Source organism: Phyllobates terribilis, unplaced genomic scaffold (assembly GCF_046119375.1).
Source record: "Phyllobates terribilis strain yellow unplaced genomic scaffold, ASM4611937v1 Scaffold_1__5_contigs__length_1240528914, whole genome shotgun sequence".
In the NCBI taxonomy this organism is placed as follows: domain Eukaryota; kingdom Metazoa; phylum Chordata; class Amphibia; order Anura; family Dendrobatidae; genus Phyllobates; species Phyllobates terribilis.
Genome location: NW_027362761.1, coordinates 1,238,165,347 through 1,238,190,990, shown reverse-complemented (window position 1 = coordinate 1,238,190,990; position 25,644 = coordinate 1,238,165,347). Strand labels below are relative to the sequence as shown.

Genomic DNA, 25,644 nt, shown 5'->3' with positions numbered 1-25,644 from the left:
GGAGAGAGTTTGGACTGATGTACGTTGTCACCTTCAAGAGGCTAACAAGAAGTCCAAGAAGTATTTTGACAGGAAACGTAAAGAGGTTTTGTCCACTGTGGGTGACATGGTTTGGTTGTCCTCGAAGAATCTGCGGTTGAGGATTCCCTCTAAAAAACTGGGTCCTAAGTTTGTGGATCCATTTAAGGTGCTTCAGGTTGTTAACCCGTCTGCTGTTAGGTTGGATGTCCCTACTTCCTGGAAGATTAATCCTGTGTTTCATGTTTCCTTGTTGAAAAAAGCTGATGTATCTGATAGGGACGCCACTGTCACAGTTCCTCCTGTGGTGGAAGACGGTGAATATGAAATTTCTCGTATCTTGAATTCTAGATGGCATAGAGGGAGATTACAGTATCTCGTCTCCTGGAAGGGTTTCGGTCCCGAAGGTAACTCCTGGGTAAGGACGGATGATGTCTCTGCTCCTAGGCTTGTTAGAGCTTTCCACAAGAGGTTTCCGGATTAGACTGGGCCTGGAGGATCCGGAGGATCCTCATAAAAGAGGGGGTACTGTTAGAACCCTCCAGTTTGTTTTTGCTATCTTGTGTTTTGCGGTCACATGACCAGCTGCCTATATATTCCAGCTCCGCCCTTCTGGCTTAGCTGGACTTCAGTGTTTTTTGCCTGTCTCTCTAGCCAGGTGCTTCAGTGCATATCTCTGTCTAGTTTGCTTGGTCCTTCTGGGACCTCTAGTACTTTTTGTCAGTTTGTCTTTTTGCTCTGCAACAACTTCTGCTAGGAGGTCTCCCATATTTGTCCCAGTCCTTTGTTCTTTTAGGGACCCCCCCTTTATTCTATAGGTCTGCGTTCAGACTAGCCGAGGACGAAGGAGGGTCTGTTCACAAGGAACAGGCAGCCCGCTACATCGTAGGGATTCAGCTTAGTCTTACTGTACGGACAGCTTTTCCCATTCTTTCCTTAGTTTATGTTGCAGATCATAACACTGGATCTCCTACCAAAACATTCACCAGAATCCCACAAGGGTCCTGTGAGTCTCCTACCATTACATTCACCAGAATCCCACAAGGGTCCTGTGAGTCTCCTACCATTACATTCACCAGAATCCCACAAGTGTCCTGTGAATCTCCTACCATTACATTAACCAGAATCCCACAAGGGTCCTGTGAATCTCCTACCATTACATTCACCAGAATCCCACAAGAGTCCTGTGAATCTCCTACCATTACATTCACCAGAATCCCACAAGAGTCCTGTGAATCTCCTACCATTACATTCACCAGAATCCCACGAGGGTCCTGTGAATCTCCTACCATTACATTCACCAGAATCCCACAAGGGTCCTGTGAGTCTCCTACCATTACATTCACCAGAATCCCACAAGGGTCCTGTGAGTCTCCTACCATTACATTCACCAGAATCCCACAAGGGTCCTGTGAGTCTCCTACCATTACATTCACCAGAATCCCACAAGGGTCCTGTGAATCTCCTACCATTACATTCACCAGAATCCCACAAGAGTCCTGTGAATCTCCTACCATTACATTCACCAGAATCCCACAAGAGTACGGTGAATCTCCTACCATTACAATCACCAGAATCCCACAAGAGTCCTGTGAATCTCCTACCATTACATTCACCAGAATCCCACAAGAGTCCTGTGAATCTCCTACCATTACATTCACCAGAATCCCACAAGAGTACGGTGAATCTCCTACCATTACATTCACCAGAATCCCACAAGGGTCCTGTGAGTCTCCTACCATTACATTCACCAGAATCCCACAAGGGTCCTGTGAATCTCCTACCATTACATTCACCAGAATCCCACAAGGGTCCTGTGAATCTCCTACCATTACATTCACCAGAATCCCACAAGGGTCCTGTGAATCTCCTACCATTACATTCACCAGAATCCCACAAGAGTCCTGTGAATCTCCTACCATTACATTCACCAGAATCCCACAAGAGTACGGTGAATCTCCTACCATTACATTCACCAGAATCCCACAAGGGTCCTGTGAATCTCCTACCATTACATTCACCAGAATCCCACAAGGGTCCTGTGAATCTCCTACCATTACATTCACCAGAATCCCACAAGGGTCCTGTGAATCTCCTACCATTACATTCACCAGAATCCCACAAGAGTCCTGTGAATCTCCTACCATTACATTCACCAGAATCCCACAAGAGTACGGTGAATCTCCTACCATTACATTCACCAGAATCCCACAAGGGTCCTGTGAATCTCCTACCATTCCATTCACCAGAATCCCACAAGGGTCCTGTGAATCTCCTACCATTACATTCACCAGAATCCCACAAGGGTCCTGTGAATCTCCTACCATTACATTCACCAGAATCCCACAAGGGTCCTGTGAATCTCCCACCATTACATTCACCAGAATCCCACAAGAGTCCTGTGAATCTCCTACCATTACATTCACCAGAATCCCACAAGAGTCCTGTGAATCTCCTACCATTACTTTCACCAGAATCCCACAAGAGTCCTGTGAATCTCCTACCATTACATTCACCAGAATCCCACAAGGGTCCTGTGAATCTCCTACCATTACATTCACCAGAATCCCACAAGGGTCCTGTGAGTCTCCTACCATTACATTCACCAGAATCCCACGAGGGTCCTGTGAATCTCCTACCATTACATTCACCAGAATCCCACGAGGGTCCTGTGAATCTCCTACCATTACATTCACCAGAATCCCACAAGGGTCCTGTGAATCTCCCACCATTACATTCACCAGAATCCCACAAGGGTCCTGTGAATCTCCTACCATTACATTCACCAGAATCCCACAAGGGTCCTGTGAATCTCCCACCATTACATTCACCAGAATCCCACAAGGGTCCTGTGAATCTCCTACCATTACATTCACCAGAATCCCACAAGGGTCCTGTGAATATCCTACCATGGAGATAGTGTAGTGACTGGTTTTTCCATACAGGAGGCTTCTGGAGATAGTATAGTGACTGGTTTCTCCATACAGGAGGCTTCTGGAGATAGTGTAGTGACTGGTTTCTCCATACAGGAGGCTTCTGGAGATAGTGTAGTGACTGGTTTCTCCATACAGGAGGCTTCTGGAGATAGTATAGTGACTGGTTTCTCCATACAGGAGGCTTCTGGAGATAGTGTAGTGACTGGTTTCTCCATACAGGAGGCTTCTGGAGATAGTATAGTGACTGGTTTCTCCATACAGGAGGCTTCTGGAGATAGTGTAGTATCTGGTTTCTCCATACAGGAGGCTTCTGGAGATACCATAGTAACTGGCTTCTCCATACAGGAGGGGTCTGGAGATGGTGTAGTGACTGGTTTCTCCATACAGGAGGCTTCTGGAGATGGTGTAGTGACTGGTTTCTCCATACAGGAGGCTTCTGGAGATGGTGTAGTGACTGGTTTCTCCATACAGGAGGCTTCTGGAGATGGTGTAGTGACTGGTTTCTCCATACAGGAGGGGTCTGGAGATGGTGTAGTGACTGGTTTCTCCATACAGGAGGCTTCTGGAGATGGTGTAGTGACTGGTTTCTCCATACAGGAGGCTTCTGGAGATGGTGTAGTGACTGGTTTCTCCATACAGGAGGCTTCTGGAGATGGTGTAGTGACTGGTTTCTCCATACAGGAGGCTTCTGGAGATAGTGTAGTGACTGGTTTCTCCATACAGGAGGCTTCTGGAGATAGTGTAGTGACTGGTTTCTCCATACAGGAGGCTTCTGGAGATAGTGTAGTGACTGGTTTCTCCATACAGGAGGCTTCTGGAGATAGTGTAGTGACTGGTTTCTCCATACAGGAGGCTTCTGGAGATAGTGTTATGACTGGTTTCTCCATACAGGAGGCTTCTGGAGATAGTGTAGTGACTGGTTTCTCCATACAGGAGGCTTCTGGAGATGGTGTAGTGACTGGTTTCTCCATACAGGAAGCTTCTGGAGATAGTGTAGTGACTGGTTTCTCCATACAGGAGGGGTCTGGAGATAGTGTAGTCACTGGTTCCTCAATACAGGAGGCGTCGTGAAGCTTCATCACCAACAAAGCCTTTTGTACCAAGTATTAATTACATTTCACTAACGTGGTCAATACATTTCCCGGTGTCATTTCTCATTATTACACATCATTTATGGACATCTATGGTGGTTTCTGTGGATTGGACGGGTTGTTACTGAGATCTGGGTAGAATTTCATGTCAATAGCATCTTTACCAATAGATCTGCTGAGACAATTGGTGACGTGTCCAATCCTATTTCCCCCGATGTGTCCATATATTATTTTGTACTTTTCTCATTATTATACTTTTGCCCCCGGAGGTCTGAGCCTTGTTCCTCCATCTGCTGAATCTGCCCCTTTCTCTTCCAGGGTCCCTCCACTGCTCCCCGGTAACGAGGGCTGATATCAGGGGTCTCCGGCTTCTGCCTCCGCTGCGGAGCTGATCTGAGCCCTGTTCTTTCTATATTACTTCTATCACTTTGTAGGATGCATTTCGGGGCTTTTTCTGCCTGTTCTGATGGTCGGGATTCTTTGTAATGAAGCCTCTTTCTGCGGAGTCGGGCCGGGCCTGACAGCGGCTCTCCGCTCCTGCAGCCGCACGATCCCACCACCGAATCCCACGCGGTAAAGGAGAATTTCACACTAACCGGCGAGGAATTTCCTACTCTTAAATCACAAGAATTTTTAAAAAAGAAAAATAAAAATCAAGAGACTAGAGAAACCAAAAGCCCATTCAGAAGGCTAATATAACGAGGAAAGAAGAAATGGCGATCGCTAAACTAAAAAATAATAGAGAGATTGTAATCCGTGAAGCCGATAAGGGGGGAGGGGTAGATGTCCAAGACACAGAAGCCTATATTAATGAAGCACACAAAATTTTATCCGATGGTAAATACTACGAAAAACTATATACAGATCCATCAAAAATCTTCACAAAAGAATCTCATGATGTAATTGACAGGGCTTTCTCCGAAGGCGTTCTGAATAAAAAGGAAAGGGATTTCTTAGTTAATAGAGAGGCTTCCACTGCCTTTTATACCATTTGTCTAAAGTCCATAACGACCCTATCAACCCTCCAGGACCCCCTATCATCTCAGGGATTAATTCCCTGACTAGTCCTCTATCTCTTTCTTGACCTTCATCTCCAAGAACATGTTAAGGAATTACCTTCTTACCTTAAAGATTCCACCCAGCTCATCCATGAAATAAACACAATATCTTGGGATGAAAATTACTGGATAATCACATTGGACGTAAATGCCTTATACTCCAATATAGATCATGAGTTAGGGAAAATGCCACTAAATATTATCTACAAAAAAAGGAAATATGCCTGAAAAACCGGTAGAATTTCTTGTGACGGCTCTGGACTTCATACTCAGACATAATCTGTTGAGTTTGAGGGGCCAGTTGTACTTACAAAGACACGGGACCGCGATGGGGTCTCGGGTAGCCCCAAGTTTTGGTAACTTGTTCATGGGGCTATTCGAGTCCCTGTCGCCCCTCTGCTCCTCCAGATATGCACAGAATATAATCCTATATAGACGCTATATTGATGATCTGATCACCATATGGACGGTACCCGAGAGGATGCGGAACTATTGGTAAGAGATCTGAGTGATAATACTTGGGGCAAATCATTTGTCACAAATATAGAGAAAGAGAAAGCAGTTTATTCAGATCTGGAAATTACACATGAGAAGAATAGAATAATCACCAAGACTCATTTCAGATCAGTAGATGTGAGCGGGTACTTGGATTACAGGAGCGCCCATTATACCAAATGGAAGAACAATGTCCCCTATGGCCGGTTCTTTCATATTAGAAAGAATAATACGAGGGAATTGGACTATGAACAGCAATCTGATCTTCTAAAGGAAAGATTTATGATGAAAAAATACCCCCAAAAAAATTGTCAATGAGGCGTACAGGGTTAATTTAAATAAAACTCAGAAGGATTGTTTGGGGAATCTTATCTCACCGGAGAAGAAAAAAAGAAATGCTCAGAAAATAGACGACTCCAGGAGATGGGAACAGAACTCTGTCACCACTTATAATAAAGGCCACCAAAAAATTACAGGAATATTACAGAAATACTGGTACATAGTGAGACAAGACCCCCCTCTACGGGATGTACTACCAGCGAGACCCCGCATCACCTGTAGAAGGGGAAACACTCAGAAGCGTTATAGCACCCGGCCGCTGGAAGAAATCTGTAGAGAAAAGCTCCGGAAAAACCAAACGTCTCCAATCTAAAACGACTAATCCTATAACCAAAAAGACAAGTAATACACTCAATGGCTCCAGGAGAAATGCCACCAGGAGAAATGCCAATGTGCCAAACAGTAACCCATGGCCACCAACCTATCACCTCCAATAGCCCAGGGGAGACCCCCCCATAAACCATCGCCGGACCGGCACTAGCAGCCATGTTATAGATGGAATTACAGGCCGCTGTGGATGCAATACGCCGGCCGGACCACCCAGATGGTCAGATCACGGCTAAACGCTCACCGACATAATGCCAGAATTGGGCTACTAACACATCGAGCCTATGGAGACATCTCCGAATAAATCATAGTAAGAGCTTTGAGATAAGCCGGACTCCTGTGGAAGAAATTCCCCAGAACGTATCAGACAGAATCCATCTACTGAGGAAGAGAGAGGCTTTCTGGAGGAACAGACGGCGCTCTACACCCGGACGACCTCCATGATAGACCGGAGAAGATAGAGACCACCGGACGAGACCAGGACAGCGTCGCTGACCAATAGGAACGCATAGAAAGAATCCAGTGTATGGGAACCTAAGCTAGATATGATTTACCATGTATTCTTAGGTTTCCCCATAAACCCCTGACTAGTGAAGCCGGCGTCACGAGGACCTCCACGGCACGAGAGAAGCCTGATAGACCCCCGAGTGTGGACTACACGAGCGCAACCCCAATAGAAGAAACTAATATCATTAAAAAGACCCCACAGAAATTACAGATATAGAACTCACAATATGATTCATGGAAAGGATTATTCTTATTATTTATTATTATTTTTTACATTATTTTTTTCCTCCCATTATTCTTTCACCTTTTAAGGAACAAAACAAAAAGGGGAAGGAGGCAAAGGAGAGAAAGAAGGAGGAGAATCTTTTGTAGTAAGAGAAGTGTAATGTAAGCGTCCTGCTGTGATGGTTGAGTGTATGCTGTGTGTCTGGATGATGCTATAGGTGTCCACAGCTCCTATATACCCACACCTGCTGGATACACGCTCAGCAATGCTGCTCATGGATCTTATGTGCTTCTCACTATATATTCTATCATGTATTGCAGATATATCTGTAAGAAGAAAAGACACAAGGATCAGCTAAAGCCGCATCCTGAAAAGCCCCAAGCAGCGAATAAGCCGATGAAGGACCCCCAGGTGCGGACCCTGTAACCTGTATAGAGCATATAACTCCAGCAGACGGTGCAGCCATATCTCACCGGAGGAGGAGGAGGCCATTCTCTACCAATACATCGCCGAAACGCCGCCTTCTAGGTAGGAGGGAAGATTACCCAGAAACCATGAGCCATCCTGATGGGAATGATTGATCACAGTCACTGCTGTTAGTAGTAAACGCTGCAGCCAATCAGGTAAATGCTCTATGGTAAGAAAGACCCCAGAGCTCAGAAATATACTCAATATTTCCATCAGATGACGCCGCATAGCTTCAGCGCCTGTTCACATGGGGCGTTTTTTCGGCATTTTTTTCTGCTGCAGAAATGCTGCGCTTTACATCACCAGCTTAGTGACAGAAACTTCTGAGGTCTCATTCACATGTTGGGTTTTTCGTGCAGTTTTTACATTTGCATTATGTCGCTTCTTTCAGGCGTTTTTCAGCGTTTTTCACCAATTCAAAATAATGTAAAAAAACACAAGAAAAACTGCAGCAGAAATGTGCGGATTGTAGCAGCGTTTTTCCTGCCACCAGTCTGGCAAGGTGTGAACATCCCCTTATCCTGGCCGTGTCCTACTTGGACATAAAGAGAACGGCCATGAAATCATGGAGACGCATCTAGTTCTATGGTAATTCTATGGAGCTTGTATTTGTGCAGAGCTGATCCTGAAGATTCCATCACAAGATTCTGTGATGACATCACAGGTGGTGGTCGGCCATTATGACATCAGAGCCCGCAGTCACTACTTATACAATGTGCACAGGGTCACCGCTGCCTTTCTTGGCTTCATAGTGATTGAGCGCACTTGCAGTTTCTCGCTATTCTATAGTGACTGATGGCACTTGCAGTTTTTCGCTATGGCTGAATTTCTTCTGAACAATCTTCAGATAGAAGCTTTATCAGAGATTCTTACCACCTATCGCCCTGACATTGGGCGTCTACCACCCGATGGCGTCCTCAGCTTCACTCACCGGCTGGTGGTGGGGCTGGTAAAGGACTGCCTGACCAAACACCACCAAGGTCATCTCACCTCAGAGTATGTGAGGGATTTACCCCAGAACATCAGGACATTACTCCAGCAGGTAAGTGGTGGACGCTCCGCACAGACATCTCCACAGTAATGGATAATAATGGTGGACAGAAGCTTCTTCTCTCCTCTACACAGGACGAGCCCCAGATATGTGGTCATTGTGTCTGCAGAGAGGAGCAGACGGCAGACAATGGCCGCCTCCTGTGTGACCGCTCTCATCTCAGGAGCTTCATTGTTGTTTCTTTCCTTCTTTATAGGCTGAAAACAGATCTCAATATGGAGATTTGTCTTTTATTAAAGAACTGGCGGAGAAAGTCCTGAGTGTCCTGGAAGGTCCGGCCCGCTCATCGGAAGAACGCCTGGTAAGGAGCCATAGTCATCACGTCTCTGACTCCACCGGATCTGAGGAACCTTCTGAGGAACCTTCTCATGATGGAGTCACCATGGGGCGTCTGTAGATGCAGGTGATGGGTTTGGGGATTTCTGGAAGGTTCCACATCTTATTCTATATCTTCTATCTATCAGGAGACACCAGGAGGCGAGGACAGAGACGGGGACAATGTGACCCCAGAGACCCCTGACCCTGATAGGAGTCAGCCGGGGCCGAGCAGCCATCTGACCACAGGTGAGCCGATCACACAACCGTCTACAGGAAATATCCGGAGGTTATAATGTCACATGACTCTGCCCCCTCTGTGTAGTGGGGTCCTGGAGCAGATGTCACATGTGGGAGTAGTGGGGGGACGGACATTATCACCTCCAACGTGCAGTCAGGAGAAAGGTGACAGAGAAGCCATCTACAGATCAGGAGGGAAGTGCACTGGGGCGTGGCCGAGGGCAGAGTGCAGGGACACGCCCCCAGTGCACTTCCAGGCTAATCTGCATATGGCTGCTCTCTCCCCATCACTCACTTGTACAGCGGGGGTGGGGGGCTCCTCGTGGTGATTGGGGTCCTCCATCACTTACCTGACATTTATCTATGGCTGCGTGGCTCCTCCCTGTATTCAGAGCCCCCCTATAACCAGGATTCCTCCCATTTACAGACGTCTCCTCACTTCTCCTTATTTCGCTGTATTATGTCTGGAGGATTCATATCGTCTGATATTTCTCATCATTGTGGAGACTCTGGGTCTTCTGTGGGCGTAATACCACTCAGACAACACAGGGTGGGGGTAACACAGCGTGACAATACTTTACTGACCCACAAAGCGGACAATAAACACACAGAACAGTCCCAGCAGGTCCCCAAGATGGTGGAACATTACACCATCTCACCCTTCCTTCTCCGCCCGCCTGGGATAGAACAGCTGCGACTTGGGACTTCCAGGGCCGACTACTTCAACCAGTGACCCCCCGTTTCTGGCGGGCCCCCACAGAGAGAAGGTAGCGGCAAGCTTAGGAAGCTAGCAGTCCATCGAGGTACAAGACCAGGAGACCCGAGGGTCCCACCCTGGCCTCTCCGAGAGTTTCTATGGGGCCAGAAAACCGGCTTGTCCGATCTGGTTTCTCCCAATGTCTCCATGGGTTCCAGGTGACCGGAGGGTCCCACCTGGCAACCCCAAACAACATATCCATGGGGCCAGGTGACCTCATTGTCCCAACCTGGTCTCCCCAAATGTATCCATGGGCTCTCTGATGGTCAGTGGAGCAGATCCGTATCTTTCCAGTTAGGGCCATATACCCTTAGGCTGGAATCATGTAGAATCCAAATCTGTGTCTCTTTGGTTAAAGCCATGCTTCCAAGCTAATGGACTCAGAGAGTCTGAACCTTGACTCTCCTTGTAAAGTCTCTTTTCAATTTCTGTTTCAAGTCTGACTGCTACAGAAGCAGATCTCCTTTTTAAGTACACATCCACAGGTCAAGGCGTTAGGGTGGGCATTACTTACAGAGCTCATGTCTCATTGTTTGTGCATTTAATCAATTTACATAGTTGGTGTCACAGGGGCTCTTGTATATAAACATCATTGTTTCAGAATCAAAAAGAAGACAACACTCAGGGTTATACAAATACTGGTCTGTACTTCTTGACCAGCCACAGAAATACACAACATTCACAAGTCAACATAAACATAATAGTGCATTTCTCTATTTCTCTTGGCTTAACAAATCTAATCCTCTGGCTGATTAAGAATATAAACTGTATCGTCACAATCATTTTATCTCTATTGTAGAAACACCTGAGCTGGCGGATCCTGACAGTGTGATCTGTGAGATCCCGGAGATCCAAGAACCTACCGCTGTAAGTATTATAGAGGGGATGTCTGTGCATCACCGATCATGGGGGGTGAATTACCCGTCCAGTATTATCCCCATATAACAAGATGTCTGTGCATCACCGATCATGGGGGTTAATGACCTTGTCCAGTATTATCCCCATATAACAAGATGTCTGTGCATCACCGATCATGGGGGGTGAGTGACCCGTCCGATATTATCCCCATATATCCAGATGTCTGTGTCTCACCGATCATCGGGAGTGAGTGACCCATCTGGTATTATCCCCATATAACCAAGGGATGTCTCTGTTACAGGAGGAGAGAATATCATTTATATTATAGGGAATCTGTCAGCAGGTATCTGCTGCACATCTGAGGGCGGCATGATGTAGAGGTAGAGACCTTGATTCCAGCCATGTGTCCATTACCTACTGGGGCAGCAGTTGTGAGAAAATCACTATATCGTATGCTGCAGATCTGACAGTGCTCTGAACGCTGAGCCCTGTATAACCCCGCCCACATTAATGATTGACAGCTTTGTGTGTATAACCTGCCCAAATGAATATTCACAGCTCTGTGTATAACCCCGCCCACACCAGTGATTGGCAGCTTCCTATGTATAATGTCACCCACACCAGTGATTAGCTGCTCTCTGTGTATAACCCCGCCCACACCAGTGATTGGCAGCTTCCTATGTATAATGCCACCCACACCAGTGATTAGCTGCTCTCTGTGTATAACCCCGCCCACACCAGTGATTGGCAGCTTCCTGTGTATAACCCCACCCACACCAGTGATTGGCTGCTCTCTGTGTATAACCCCACCCACACCAGTGATTAGCTGCTCTCTGTGTATAACCCCACCCACACCAGTGATTGGCAGCTCTGTGTGTATAACCCCACCCACACCAGTGATTGGCTGCTCGCTGTGTATAACCCCACCCACACCAGTGATAGCCTGCTCTGTGTATAACCCCACCCACACCAGTGATTGGCAGCTTCCTGTGTATAATCCCACCCACACCAGTGATTGGCTGCTCTCCGTGTATAACCCCACCCACACCAGTAATTGGCTGATCGCTGTGTATAACCCCACGCACACCAGTGATTGGCTGCTCTCTGAGTATAACCCCACCCACACCAGTGATTTGCAGCTTCCTGTGTATAACCCTGCCTATACCTGGCAGTTTCCTGTGTACACTGTGCATAGGCAGAAAACTACTTATCAGTGGAGGGGTGGGGTTACACAGATCACGAGGAGTACATGGCACCAGACACAGAGTCCTGTAGTGATAATCTCCTGCTGATAAAACACCGATTGTAGTGAAACAACAACACACAGCCCAGTAAGTGACACACGGTTGGAATCAGGGTCTGTGCCCCTGCATCATGGTGCTCTTAGATTACATAAACCTGCTGACAGACTCCCGGCACGTTCTGCTCTGTGTGGTCTCCCCCATTATCCAGCGCTGTACACTGATTCCGGGGTATGGCGGACCCCTGATATCACATCCGTGACTGCGGAGCGTCCGCCTTGTGTCGTCCCTACATCGGATCAGTGACATCAGCTGGGACATAATATCGGAGGAGATGTTTCTGCATCTGGAGCTTTTCTCCAGCAGCTTCTAGATCTTAATATCATTCCTTCTTCTTCTTTCTAGAACTTGATGGAATCGTTGATCCCGGGGAGAAAGCCGCGTATGAGCGACTACGAAACCTCCAAACTGATCAGCTGCGGAGGCTTTGGGTGAGATTTCTGTTGGCATCATCCCCATTTCTCAGGGTTCCCTATGACAAGGCTTCAGCCTCTGTGCTCTGCCCTGCAGTGTTATCATAGGGACATGATCTGAGTCCCCACCACTGTCTTGTCCAATGACTTCTATAGACGGACTGTTAAGGATTCCTTATAAACCATGGTTTCTCCTTCTCTCCAGGGCCGTCTACTTAGTGCACCATAAAGACTCACAGCAGACCTTCGCCATGAAGAAAATGGCCAAGAAGAACCTGGAGACTCCAGAAGATGTGGAGGAGGCCTTTCTGGAAAGGGACATCCTGACCTTCGCTGATTGTCCCTTTGTGGTCTCCATGCTCTGCTCCTTCCCTACGAGATCTCACCTGTGTATGGTGATGGAGTATGTAGGAGGTAGGACATGTCCATGTATTATCTTCAGCCCATGTCTGCTGACATCTTATCATTAGGGTTGTTCAGGTGGACGGTTACATCCCTACAGAGCATTTACTATAGATATTACGGGACGCCATTGATGGTGGTGACCCCCCTGTATGTCCGCACTGAGCCCATCAGGATCTCCAGCTGGAGACGAGACATCACTTTATCTGTGACATGGAGGACATCTCACCGTGACCTCAGGCTAATATTCCCTGCACTATACATTATATCTGTATATATCCTCTCCTGCCCCAATGTCTCCGCTCACTTCCCATGATGCATCGTGGTGTATAAACCCCTCACCGGCCATATTTCCTTTCTTCTATAGGTGGAGACTGTGGGACCCTTCTAAGCACCAGAGGTCCTTTATCTGTCCCCTTGGCTCGCTTGTACTTTGCAGAAGCGGTTCTGGCTGTGGAATACCTGCACAGCTATGGCGTGGTGCACAGAGACCTGAAACCGGACAAGTAAGTGCCCCCTGTAGTGTAATTAAGGGGGGAGAGTTATCATTTATCATTCCACGTACTGTGAGGCTAAACCCATCTTCTCTTTCACAGCCTCCTGATTACATCTGCTGGACACATTAAAGTCACCGATTTGGGGCTTTCAAAAGTTGGTCTCATGATACCAAAAACCAACACCCAGAAGGAATCATTGGAGGAGATCGCCAGAGAGTTCAAGGACTATGAGGTCGGCATCACTTACAGGGACTTAGCTTCTTCTTTACAAGTCTCTTCACACTATTGTCTCTTCTCTTCGTTCTTCATTTCTGAAGACCTTTTCTTCTGATATTTTATCTTCTGTCATTGTGTATTTCATGGTGAGAACTCGTCATAATAATCGTTTCATCGGTTCTCATCTCCATCTTCTGTTGGTTTCCAGGAGCATGGTACCCTGCATTACATCGCCCCCGAGGTCATCCGGAAGAGGGGCTACGGAAGACCTGTTGACTGGTGGTCAATGGGGATCATCCTACACGAATTTCTGGTGGGATCTGTACCATTTGATGGGGATTCCATAACTGAGCTTAATAAAAGGATTGTCAACGGTAAGTAGAATAAAATGATCGTTGCTGTGACTGGTTACATTGGTTTATTATTTCCTTTGCTTTATCTTGTAGTCCAATACAAAGATTTTATTTTCTGTAATTTTTTATATACCAGGAAAAATTATTTGGAATTGCGATCGCGCTCCTCCCCCTGATGCTAAGGACCTCATCACTAAGCTGCTCAGAAGAAATCCTGTGCATAGACTTGGGACAGGTACAGATATATTAGTATTAATCTTTCATTATTACACCAAGGACTCATCGCTCATGTCCATGAGGATCAGCACTTCTCTATCGGCCTATTTCTAGTTCTCCATACTATGACTTTCAGTCTATTTCCTTCATATCACATCAGTTATGTCATTAGTTCAGATTAAGATAAACTGTTCAGATATGGAGTAGTCTCTGACAAGGTCCGCATCACTATTGTTTTTCTTTTTCCAGGAGGAGCATTTGAGATCAAGGACCATACATTCCTGAGTGAGTTAGAATTTGACAACCTTCTAAGTCAGAAGCCGGAGTACGTTCCTCAGCTTGTGTCAGACGTGGACACCAGCCTCTTTATCAGTAAGTAGAAGGAGACATCATCTAGACTAAGCGGCTGTTTGTCTCGTCTTCCTTAATATGTGCCAATTGTTTCCCACAAATATTAGTGATAACTGGTGACTGTGTTATGCTGACAACCTATAATAAAATTTCATTACCTATGTCTTGTAGATCACGCTGATATAAACATGCATGTGGTCTCAGAGGATGAGGAGGGCACAAGTGAGAGCAACGAGAGCCTTGACTACCAAAATTTTACGTCATCCTCTGAAAGGCTTTCTAAAGTAAGTATGTGATCAATAAATCCAGAATATGCAAAAAAGACCTCTAGAAGTAAAAAAAGTATTTCATATTTTATTTTTGCCCATATTTAGCTCTGTACCATCGATACCAGCATGATGAACAATGAGGATCCCAAGTCCTCTCCAGAGTGTACCCCAGCAACCGGCACAAACATCTCAGAAATGTGAGTAGATTGTGGGTGTGAAGATCTCAGGTTGTGGGTTGTAATAATCACCTAGGCAGCTTAATGATGCAACAATATACTATTCCTTACATCCAAGGTTTTACAACAACTCCAGGTAAATGGACAAAATACATTGCCCCCGCCCACAAGATCCCCTCCCTGGGGAGGAAATTCCACTGCCTTTGTACTATGTAATACTCACTGTCTCCTAACTTTTGGTTGGCCAACAGATTTCGTATCTCCAGCCAGTATAGTCTGTATTCACATTCCACACTCCTCCAGATGACAGATAAAACTATAGCAGCACAGCTATCCGGTCGCAATAGTCCTAAAATAGGTTTATGTCCTCCCTCCCTGGGATCAGCCCCCTGGATGGACAGAAGTGTTCACAGCCATTACACAGTACATAGCAGGGGCACATTTATAAGATTATTTCAGCACAGGAACATTTTATTTAAACACATTCAATTGTGGAAATTATTATTATTCCAAGATCTGTTAACTAAAATCAACTTTTGATCGTGGGAAAACCCCATTTAAAGTTCATCAAATCCTGATGACAGATCCCACAACTGTAGCACTTTATCCAGCCCAGTCAGCAACCGATCACCAAACTCCATAGGCCATCCATCCATGGGCTCCAGGACCTCAGCCTAGATCCTATCCCTTCGACGTCATTCCACCAACTCCTTGACTAAACATGTGGCTTCTTTTCCTCCCTCCCTGGGATCAGCCTCCTGGATGGGCAGAAGTGTTCACACCCTCCCCCTTAAACATTTGCTTTTAGCTCAAAGAATGAAGACTATTCCAGCAGCCCTTCACCTGGGACTAAATGTGAGACCCCTGTGGTGACGATTCCGCTGTGTCTCCTGTTCCCATCCACACAATGGGACTAGTAGCTGTTAGAGCAATGGTTTAACGCCCCTGAGATACTAACGAGATTAATGGAATGATGACTTTCCTTGATTACCAATCTTGTGTCTGGCCTTATGTATGGATAAGATCCAGCCTACACGTCTTCCTCTGCTTACTGTCACTGACTGGAAGCATTGATTCCTGAGACTGAACTGAGGAGCAAAAAAATCACTAATAAAACACAACAATAAGATTGACGGAATCGGTGCTCCGTGCTGGAAAAAGTCTGCATCCCTCAGAGCTGTGGACTCCGCTCTACATGGATTGTTCCAATAATCTTTAGTAAGTGGCCGGCTCCTCACAGTGGGGTCATTACTGGAGCTCCAGGATGATATCTGTGCACAACACCAAATATAGGACATAAATACCATAATATCAAATGCCGCATCCACCGCCCCATGATCAGCGGTCATTGTGATTGTGGCTTCAGAAACCACTGGTGATAACGACCTATAATTACAGCCGGTCATGCATTGTTAGTGCTGCCCACTGCAGGAGGGATGTGGTATTACATGCCGGCCATTCTTGGTAGTTGTTTTCCGCTCTGCTCCATACATGGTAGATATAAGCTGGAGACCTTCCCCACTATGACTTTCCTATGTCCTATTAGACCCTATAGTCGGGGTTCTTCTAGTGAGACAATCCTTTTATATGAAGGTTACTTGTGATTTACTCGTGTTTCTTCTTCCAAACAGGCAGAAAGAATCTTTCCCTGAATCTGACGGAGACGATGCTATAAGCCACTTGTCATCCTCGTCCCCATTGTCAGGTATGTACTTGTCTATAACCCCAGAAACGTGAATGTTGTCATCAAGGGTGAAATATTCCCCCTGGTTCTCCTGTCCTAGGTCTCCTATGTTCCCCATGCTCCATGGACCCCAGTTATGTCGCCCCTCGGCCCATACTGGATCTCTATCTCCTTACAGCTTGTAGTTTTCTCATGGATTCTGTGAGATACGTTGTAGCATCCAGTAACCTCCGTCATTATAATGAGACATCGGCTCCTATAGTAGAATATGGCTCATTAGGGGTGCACCACATGGCGGCACACAGGGCGCTCACTGCTCCTCCGCATTAGTGACACATGTAATGCCCCTCAGATGAGGTCCTGTCCGGTCTATAGGACTTATCCTGCCCTATGATAGCGGATTATCAGGACTATAGGGGCCAGGACTAGAACAATCCTACTATATACAGGAGAGATACAAAGCCGATTCCAGAACAATATCTCCTTAGTCAGTTCTTGTCTTTTACTTTCTCATCAGAATTTCCAGCTGAGGAGGAAAGAAAATCTGCAAAAAATCCGAGGAACGAAGAACAAAACTCAGAGAATGTAAAAAAGGGGAAAAAGAGAAAAGGTAAGTGTGAGGATCATCTCCATGTTGTGTGATGTCACCAGTGAGGAGAATTCATGGGGAGCCGATGTCCTCTGCCGGTGATGGGATTGTCACATGTATGATGGCTGACGATGACCCCTGACCTCTGTGTGATGAGACTCCTCTGCCGTCCGGCCACAGTGACCACACAGTAGTATCATGTCATATGGAGTCCCATCACTGACACTAGATTTACTTCTCTTCTCATAGGCTCCATCTTCCGCCGGATCTTATCATCCTGCCGGCGAGGATTATCCAGGGCTGCGCGCGTATTTGCGTGTTGTCACTGTTGTCCTAGTGTCATCTAAAGGACGGGAGACCTCCACATCCAGCGCCCTGAAGCCCAGCAGATCCACCATCACTGCTGGAGCTTTATAGAAGGACCTTCACCATCCACCTGTGGCCTTCTGACTGTCACCAGATCCACCATCACTGCTGGAGCTTTATAGAAGGACCTTCACCATCCACCTGTGGCCTTCTGACTATCACCAGATCCACCATCACTGCAGGAGCTTTATAGAAGGACCTTCACCATCCACCTGTGGCCTTCTGTCACCAGATCCACCATCACTGCTGGAGCTGTACAGAAGGACCTTCACCATCCACCTGTGGCCTTCTGACTATCACCAGATCCACCATCACTGCAGGAGCTTTATAGAAGGACCTTCACCATCCACCTGTGGCCTTCTGACTGTCACCAGATCCACCATCACTGCTGGTATCTGACCCCGGCTGCCACTGATCACCTGGTATCTGACCCCGGCTTTCTCCAGACTAGGATTTCACCTATTGATTCGGGTCCTGGTTTGCTCCCTCCCTTGTACTTCTATTCTATTATTAATGAAAAACCTTACCATTATTTTTCCTGAGATTTTTTGCCTCCATCACACTGCGTCCGTCCATCAGCTGTACGGAGATTGGTCGTTATGGGCAGAAAAGAGACTTTTTTTAGTCACAGTTGATAAGAGTGCGGTGCTGGTGTCCATCGCCACCAATCAGAGCTCAGCTTTCATTTTACCTCAGCATTATAAGAACTGTTGTCGCCACATAATGTGGGACGTTCTGAGACGTTGCGCCTGTTGTAAAATCTAAGTCCATGTAGAAAGAGAGAGAACCGCACTAACACTCTCAGTATCAGAACAGAACTTCTTTATTACTTGCCCCAGTCCAGGTCTATACAGGTTTAGTGATGACGGAGCATGCTCACTACTGCTCCAGATGCTCGGCGGGAGCTCGGGTCTCCTCCCTCCATGTTGTCTTTACAGAGCCAATGAACATGCAGGGATTGCCTGCCACTCACTGTAATGCAGTAGCCATGTTGGTTGTGGCATTACAGTGATTGGCTGGCCGCACAGCATCATCAGGTGTATATCAGACCGGGCGCCGCCATGCTCGTCACAGTCACTCCGGATCAGACAGTGTAGGGAGAGGAGCTGCTGCGTCAGGGAGAGATTCACTTGTGTATCAGGTAGTGTAGGTATTCCACAACATATATATATACTAGCCATTGAGCCCGTTCTACGCCCGGGTGGCGAGCAGTTTTAATGGTATATGGTTTCCGATGCTGGTATGTGCTGCCTCCATCCTGGTATTTGTGCTGCCCCCATCCTGGTATTTGTGCTGCCCCCATCCTGGTACTTTTGCTGCCCCCATCCTGGTATTTGTGCTGCCCCCATCCTGGTTCTTGTGCTGCCCCCATCCTGGTTCTTGTGCTGCCCCCATCCTGGTTCTTGTGCTGCCCCCATCCTGGTACTTGTGTTGCCTCCATCCTGGTGTTTGTGCTGCCTCCATCCTGGTATTTGTGCTGCCCCCATCCTGGTACTTTTGCTGCCCCCATCCTGGTATTTGTGCTGCCCCCATCCTGGTACTTTTGCTGCCCCCATCCTGGTACTTGTGCTGTCCCCATCCTGGTATTTGTGCTGCCTCCATCCTGGTATTTGTGCTGCCCCCATCCTGGTATTTGTGCTGCCCCCATCCTGGTGTTTGTGCTGCCCCCATCCTGGTACTTGTGCTGCCCCCATCCTGGTACTTGTGTTGCCTCCATCCTGGTGTTTGTGCTGCCTCCATCCTGATATTTGTGCTGCCCCCATCCTGGTACTTTTGCTGCCCCCATCCTGGTATTTGTGCTGCCCCCATCCTGGTACTTTTGCTGCCCCCATCCTGGTACTTGTGCTGCCCCCATCCTGGTATTTGTGCTGCCTCCATCCTGGTATTTGTGCTGCCCCCATCCTGGTATTTGTGCTGCCCCCATCCTGGTACTTTTGCTGCCCCCATCCTGGTATTTGTGCTGCCCCCATCCTGGTTCTTGTGCTGCCCCCATCCTGGTTCTTGTGCTGCCCCCATCCTGGTACTTGTGCTGCCCCCATCCTGGTACTTGTGTTGCCTCCATCCTGGTGTTTGTGCTGCCTCCATCCTGGTATTTGTGCTGCCCCCATCCTGGTACTTTTGCTGCCCCCATCCTGGTATTTGTGCTGCCCCCATCCTGGTACTTTTGCTGCCCCCATCCTGGTACTTGTGCTGCCCCCATCCTGGTATTTGTGCTGCCCCCATCCTGGTATTTGTGCTGCCCCCATCCTGGTATTTGTGCTGCCCCCATCCTGGTGTTTGTGCTGCCCCCATCCTGGTACTTGTGCTGCCCCCATCCTGGTACTTGTGTTGCCTCCATCCTGGTGTTTGTGCTGCCTCCATCCTGATATTTGTGCTGCCCCCATCCTGGTACTTTTGCTGCCCCCATCCTGGTATTTGTGCTGCCCCCATCCTGGTACTTTTGCTGCCCCCATCCTGGTACTTGTGCTGCCCCCATCCTGGTATTTGTGCTGCCTCCATCCTGGTATTTGTGCTGCCCCCATCCTGGTATTTGTGCTGCCCCCATCCTGGTACTTTTGCTGCCCCCATCCTGGTTCTTGTGCTGCCCCCATCCTGGTTCTTGTGCTGCCCCCATCCTGGTTCTTGTGCTGCCCCCATCCTGGTACTTGTGCTGCCCCCATCCTGGTTCTTGTGCTGCCCCCATCCTGGTACTTGTGTTGCCTCCATCCTGGTGTTTGTGCTGCCTCCATCCTGGTAATTGTGCTGCCCCCATCCTGGTATTTGTGCTGCCCCCATCCTGGTATTTGTGCTGCCCCCATCCTGGTATTTGTGCTGCCCCCATCCTGGTATTTGTGCTGCCCCCATCCTGGTACTTTTGCTGCCCCCATCCTGGTATTTGTGCTGCCCCCATCCTGGTATTTGTGCTGCCCCCATCCTGGTATTTGTGCTGCCCCCATCCTGGTACTTTTGCTGCCCCCATCCTGGTACTTGTGCTGCCTCCATCCTGGTGTTTGTGCTGCCCCCATCCTGGTGTTTGTGCTGCCCCCATCCTGGTGTTTGTGCTGCCCCCATCCTGGTACTTTTGCTGCCCCCATCCTGGTACTTGTGCTGCCTCCATCCTGGTATTTGTGTTGCCTCCATCCTGGTGTTTGTGCTGCCCCCATCCTGGTGTTTGTGCTGCCCCCATCCTGGTACTTTTGCTGCCCCCATCCTGGTACTTGTGCTGCCCCCATCCTGGTACTTTTGCTGTCCCCATCCTGGTACTTGTGCTGCCTCCATCCTGGTATTTGTGTTGCCTCCATCCTGGTGTTTGTGCTGCCCCCATCCTGGTGTTTGTGCTGCCCCCATCCTGGTACTTTTGCTGCCCCCATCCTGGTATTTGTGCTGCCCCCATCCTGGTATTTGTGCTGCCTCCATCCTGGTGTTTGTGCTGCCCCCATCCTGGTATTTGTGCTGCCCCCATCCTGGTATTTGTGCTGCCCCCATCCTGGTGTTTGTGCTGCCCCCATCCTGGTATTTGTGCTGCCTCCATCCTGGTATTTGTGCTGCCTCCATCCTGGTGTTTGTGCTGCCCCCATCCTGGTGTTTGTGCTGCCCCCATCCTGGTACTTTTGCTGCCCCCATCCTGGTACTTGTGCTGCCCCCATCCTGGTACTTTTGCTGTCCCCATCCTGGTACTTGTGCTGCCTCCATCCTGGTGTTTGTGCTGCCTCCATCCTGGTGTTTGTGCTGCCCCCATCCTGGTGTTTGTGCTGCCCCCATCCTGGTGTTTGTGCTGCCTCCATCCTGGTATTTGTGCTGCCCCCATCCTGGTATTTGTGCTGCCCCCATCCTGGTGTTTGTGCTGCCCCCATCCTGGTATTTGTGCTGCCCCCATCCTGGTATTTGTGCTGCCTCCATCCTGGTATTTGTGCTGCCCCCATCCTGGTATTTGTGCTGCCTCCATCCTGGTATTTGTGCTGCCTCCATCCTGGTGTTTGTGCTGCCCCTATCCTGGTATTTGTGCTGCCTCCATCCTGGTACTTGTGCTGCCCCCATCCTGGTATTTGTGCTGCCCCCATCCTGGTGTTTGTGCTGCCCCCATCCTGGTATTTGTGCTGCCTCCATCCTGGTACTTGTGCTGCCCCCATCCTGGTACTTGTGCTGCCTCCATCCTGGTATTTGTGCTGCCCCCATCCTGGTGTTTGTGCTGCCCCCATCCTGGTACTTTTGCTGCCCCCATCCTGGTACTTGTGCTGCCCCCATCCTGGTATTTGTGCTGCCTCCATCCTGGTGTTTGTGCTGCCCCCATCCTGGTATTTGTGCTGCCCCCATCCTGGTGTTTGTGCTGCCCCCATCCTGGTATTTGTGCTGCCTCCATCCTGGTACTTGTGCTGCCTCCATCCTGGTACTTGTGCTGCCCCCATCCTGGTATTTGTGCTGCCCCCATCCTGGTGTTTGTGCTGCCCCCATCCTGGTATTTGTGCTGCCTCCATCCTGGTACTTGTGCTGCCCCCATCCTGGTATTTGTGCTGCCTCCATCCTGGTACTTGTGCTGCCCCCATCCTGGTATTTGTGCTGCCCCCATCCTGGTACTTGTGCTGCCCCCATCTTGGTACTTGTGCTGCCCCCATCCTGGTAATTGTGCTGCCCCCATCCTGGTAATTGTGTTGCCAAATCCTGTTCCCCCATCCTGTTACGTGCTGCCCTCATCCCTATCCTGGCATGCATGGCACCCCTCATCCCTATCCTGGCATGCATTGCACCCCTCATCCCTATCCTAGTATGCATGGCACCCCTCACCACAATCCTGTGATGCATGGCACCCTTCACCCCCCATCCTGGTATGCATGGCACCCCTCACCCCCCCATCCTGGTATGCATGGCACCCGTCATCCCTATCCTGGTATGCATGGCACCCCATCCCTCATCCTGGTATGCATGGCACCCCTCACCCCCCATCCTGGTATGCATGGCACCCGTCATCCCTATCCTGGTATGCATGGCACCCCATCCCTCATCCTGGTATGCATGGTACCCCTCACCCCTTTCTCTGCTTCTCTGTTTCTCTGCTTCTCTCCTTCTCTGTTTCTCTGTTTCTCTTCTTCTCTGCTTGTGTTTCTCTTCTTCTCTGTTTCTCTTCTCTGTTTCTCTTCTTCTCTGTTTCTCTTCTTCTCTGCTTCTCTGTTTCCCTTCTTCTCTGTTTCTCTTCTTCTCTGTTTCTCTTCTTCTCTGTTTCTCTTCTTCTCTGTTTCTCTTCTTCTCTGTTTCTTTTCTTCTCTGCTTCTCTGTTTCTCTGCTTCTCTTCTTCTCTGTTTCTCTTCTCTGTTTCTCTTCTTCTCTGTTTCTCTTCTTCTCTGTTTCTCTTCTCTGTTTCTCTTCTTCTCTGTTTCTCTTCTTCTCTGTTTCTCTTCTTCTCTGCTTCTCTGTTTCTCTTCTTCTGTTTCTCTTCTCTGTTTCTCTTCTTCTCTGTTTCTCTTCTTCTCTGTTTCTCTTCTTCTCTGTTTCTCTTCTCTGTTTCTCTTCTTCTCTGTTTCTCTTCTCTGTTTCTCTTCTTCTCTGTTTCTCTTCTTCTCTGTTTCTCTTCTTCTCTGCTTCTCTGTTTCTCTGCTTCTCTCCTTCTCTGTTTCTCTGTTTCTCTTCTTCTCTGCTTGTGTTTCTCTTCTTCTCTGTTTCTCTTCTCTGTTTCTCTTCTTCTCTGTTTCTCTTCTTCTCTGCTTCTCTGTTTCCCTTCTTCTCTGTTTCTCTTCTTCTCTGTTTCTCTTCTTCTCTGTTTCTCTTCTTCTCTGTTTCTCTTCTTCTCTGTTTCTTTTCTTCTCTGCTTCTCTGTTTCTCTGCTTCTCTTCTTCTCTGTTTCTCTTCTTCTCTGTTTCTCTTCTTCTCTGTTTCTCTTCTTCTCTGTTTCTCTTCTTCTCTGTTTCTCTTCTTCTCTGCTTCTCTGTTTCTCTTCTTCTGTTTCTCTTCTCTGTTTCTCTTCTCTGTTTCTCTTCTTCTCTGTTTCTCTTCTTCTCTGTTTCTCTTCTCTGTTTCTCTTCTTCTCTGTTTCTCTTCTTCTCTGCTTCTCTGTTTCTCTTCTTCTGTTTCTCTTCTCTGTTTCTCTTCTTCTCTGTTTCTCTTCTTCTCTGCTTCTCTGTTTCTCTGCTTCTCTGTTTCTCTTCTTCTCTGTTTCTCTGCTTCTCTGTTTCTCTTCTTCTCTGCTTCTCTGTTTCTTTTATTATTTTCACACTTTATCATTTGCTGCAAATAAATACAACATTTTTAGTTTTGAATTTCGGAGACATGTTGTCAGTACTTTATAGAATAAAACAACAATGTACATTTTACTCAAAAATATATCTATAAAGAGAAAAATCAGAGAAAATGAAAATTTTGCAGTGGTGTCTTAATTTTTGCCAGAGCTGTATAACTGTGCTGTGATCTCTTATATGTTCTGCAGGACTGGCATCTATCAATATATGTCACCATATGGCGGTAATATCAGTGCTGGTTTTTGTATAGAGATTATTTTCAGTAACACTGAGGTCATCTGCTGAGGTTCCCCTACATCCACTACCTGGGTGCGCCACCGAAGTTGTAATCAGGGTTACCTGGTTCGGGGCCCACTCAGAAGTTTCGCTCCCCCCCCCTGAACCAAAACCCTAGCTACACCTCTGCCTCCGATGGTATGGCACTGGAACTAACAGCTGTTCCACTACCTCTTCACCTCTTAAGTTTGGTCACTTGGTATAATAGCTCCCCCTGAACTGCAAAGTGAGGGTACCAGGTGTCCGCCCTGGGCTCTTGTGCAGCACCATTACAAACAGTAATATTGCCCCACGCCCCTTTCAAGGTCAAGTCCCGAACTTGAGCTGACCCAAAGTTCTCTCCGGGCACCTCTAAATCAGGGAGGTCGGCCACCTTGGTGACAGTCTCGTCCTCATCGCCGACAAGGACACACAATGGGAACTCATCTACTTCCGATGTCGACCGCAGTATTTCTCTAGGGTCCTGGCTTTTGTCCACGTGACTCAGTCTGGATCTTCCTGCTTGTTGCGGATCCCTCCCCTTCTGCCCAGCTGACCTCGCTCTGCATGGCAACTTCTCAGGTTGGGTCAGTGACTTCATCGTTCACCACCTCGTCTTCCACTTCCGCACTCTGGTCCTCCTGACTTGTTGACTTAACAGCATCAATTGTTGGTAATTGTGACTCATCATCATCTACATATTGAGACACTAATTGCTGTTCACCACCGTTGTCTTCCTCTGTCCATGGCAGCCCAAACAATTGGGCATCAATATGCACAATCTCCTCATGTCCCTCTTGAAACTTGCAGGGCGAGAGGCCAGAATCGTTAAATTGAAATGCAAAGAGCTCCTCGGAGTGTCCAAGTGTGGGGTTGTCTCCTGGGACTCGCCATGGTGGGAGGAAGGAGAACCAGGGTGAGGATTACATGGTGCAGACTATGGGCTTGGGACTCTGGACCATGTGGAAGACTAGGTGGTGCTAGGAAACAGACTGGAAGCATTATCTGCTATCCAACCGACCACCTGTTCGCACTGGTCTGGCTTCAAGAGTAGTGTCCCATGCCTCCCTCCAAAGTGGGACAGGAAGCTAGGTCTCATGGATGAGCGTGTTTGTTATGCTGCTGCAGCAGGTACAGTTTCACCTGGTACACAACTTCAGCCTCTGCGTGCACCATCAGCAGCACACTAATTTCCCCTTCCCTTACTGAATGACTTGCACATTTTAAATTAGATCTATAATAGATACCTGCAAACTTTCCAGAATTAATAGGGAAAGGAAAATATGTAATTCTGAGAAGGACTTTTGTTTTTAGGTTGCAGCAGCAGTATACCTAGCAGTATGGAAGGACTGTAAGGTAGTAAACCCTGCCTATATGCATCTAATCCAAACCTATCCCTCCTCCACCAGCTATGCCTACATTGAATGCAGGTAACAGTGGTTTTACTAGAGAAAGGATGGTACGTAGCCCTGAAAAGGACTTTTCTTTTAATGGTGCAGCAGCGGTTTGCAAGTACAGCAATAGCGATTAAATCCTGCCTATATGGCTGCTCTGATCTAAGCTCTCCCTCCTAGATAAACTGTCCCTAAACTGCTTCCAGAGGAGAGTGTACCGAGCAACGTATCACCGGGTCTTCTATAAGATCCTCCGATGACGCGATGCGG

General features: G+C 47.8%; 1 protein-coding gene across 1 annotated transcript in view; it reads left to right on the top strand.

Moving 5' to 3' along the window:
• The window catches only part of LOC141164961 (microtubule-associated serine/threonine-protein kinase 3-like), a 55,515-nt gene extending 37,464 nt beyond the window's left edge, over positions 1 to 18,051 (top strand). The window contains exons 2-17 of the mRNA XM_073650624.1: positions 7,318 to 7,620; positions 8,713 to 8,817; positions 8,981 to 9,080; positions 10,628 to 10,695; positions 12,333 to 12,418; positions 12,606 to 12,814; positions 13,170 to 13,308; positions 13,399 to 13,531; positions 13,724 to 13,889; positions 14,005 to 14,103; positions 14,334 to 14,456; positions 14,607 to 14,719; positions 14,810 to 14,901; positions 16,512 to 16,585; positions 17,082 to 17,174; positions 17,403 to 18,051. Of these exons, the coding sequence (XP_073506725.1) occupies positions 12,339 to 12,418; positions 12,606 to 12,814; positions 13,170 to 13,308; positions 13,399 to 13,531; positions 13,724 to 13,889; positions 14,005 to 14,103; positions 14,334 to 14,456; positions 14,607 to 14,719; positions 14,810 to 14,901; positions 16,512 to 16,585; positions 17,082 to 17,174; positions 17,403 to 17,500 (1,419 nt within the window). The 5' untranslated portion in view covers positions 7,318 to 7,620; positions 8,713 to 8,817; positions 8,981 to 9,080; positions 10,628 to 10,695; positions 12,333 to 12,338 and the 3' untranslated portion in view covers positions 17,501 to 18,051. The remainder of the gene's footprint in view (positions 1 to 7,317; positions 7,621 to 8,712; positions 8,818 to 8,980; positions 9,081 to 10,627; positions 10,696 to 12,332; positions 12,419 to 12,605; positions 12,815 to 13,169; positions 13,309 to 13,398; positions 13,532 to 13,723; positions 13,890 to 14,004; positions 14,104 to 14,333; positions 14,457 to 14,606; positions 14,720 to 14,809; positions 14,902 to 16,511; positions 16,586 to 17,081; positions 17,175 to 17,402) is intronic.
• Positions 18,052 to 25,644: the final 7,593 nt, after the last annotated feature.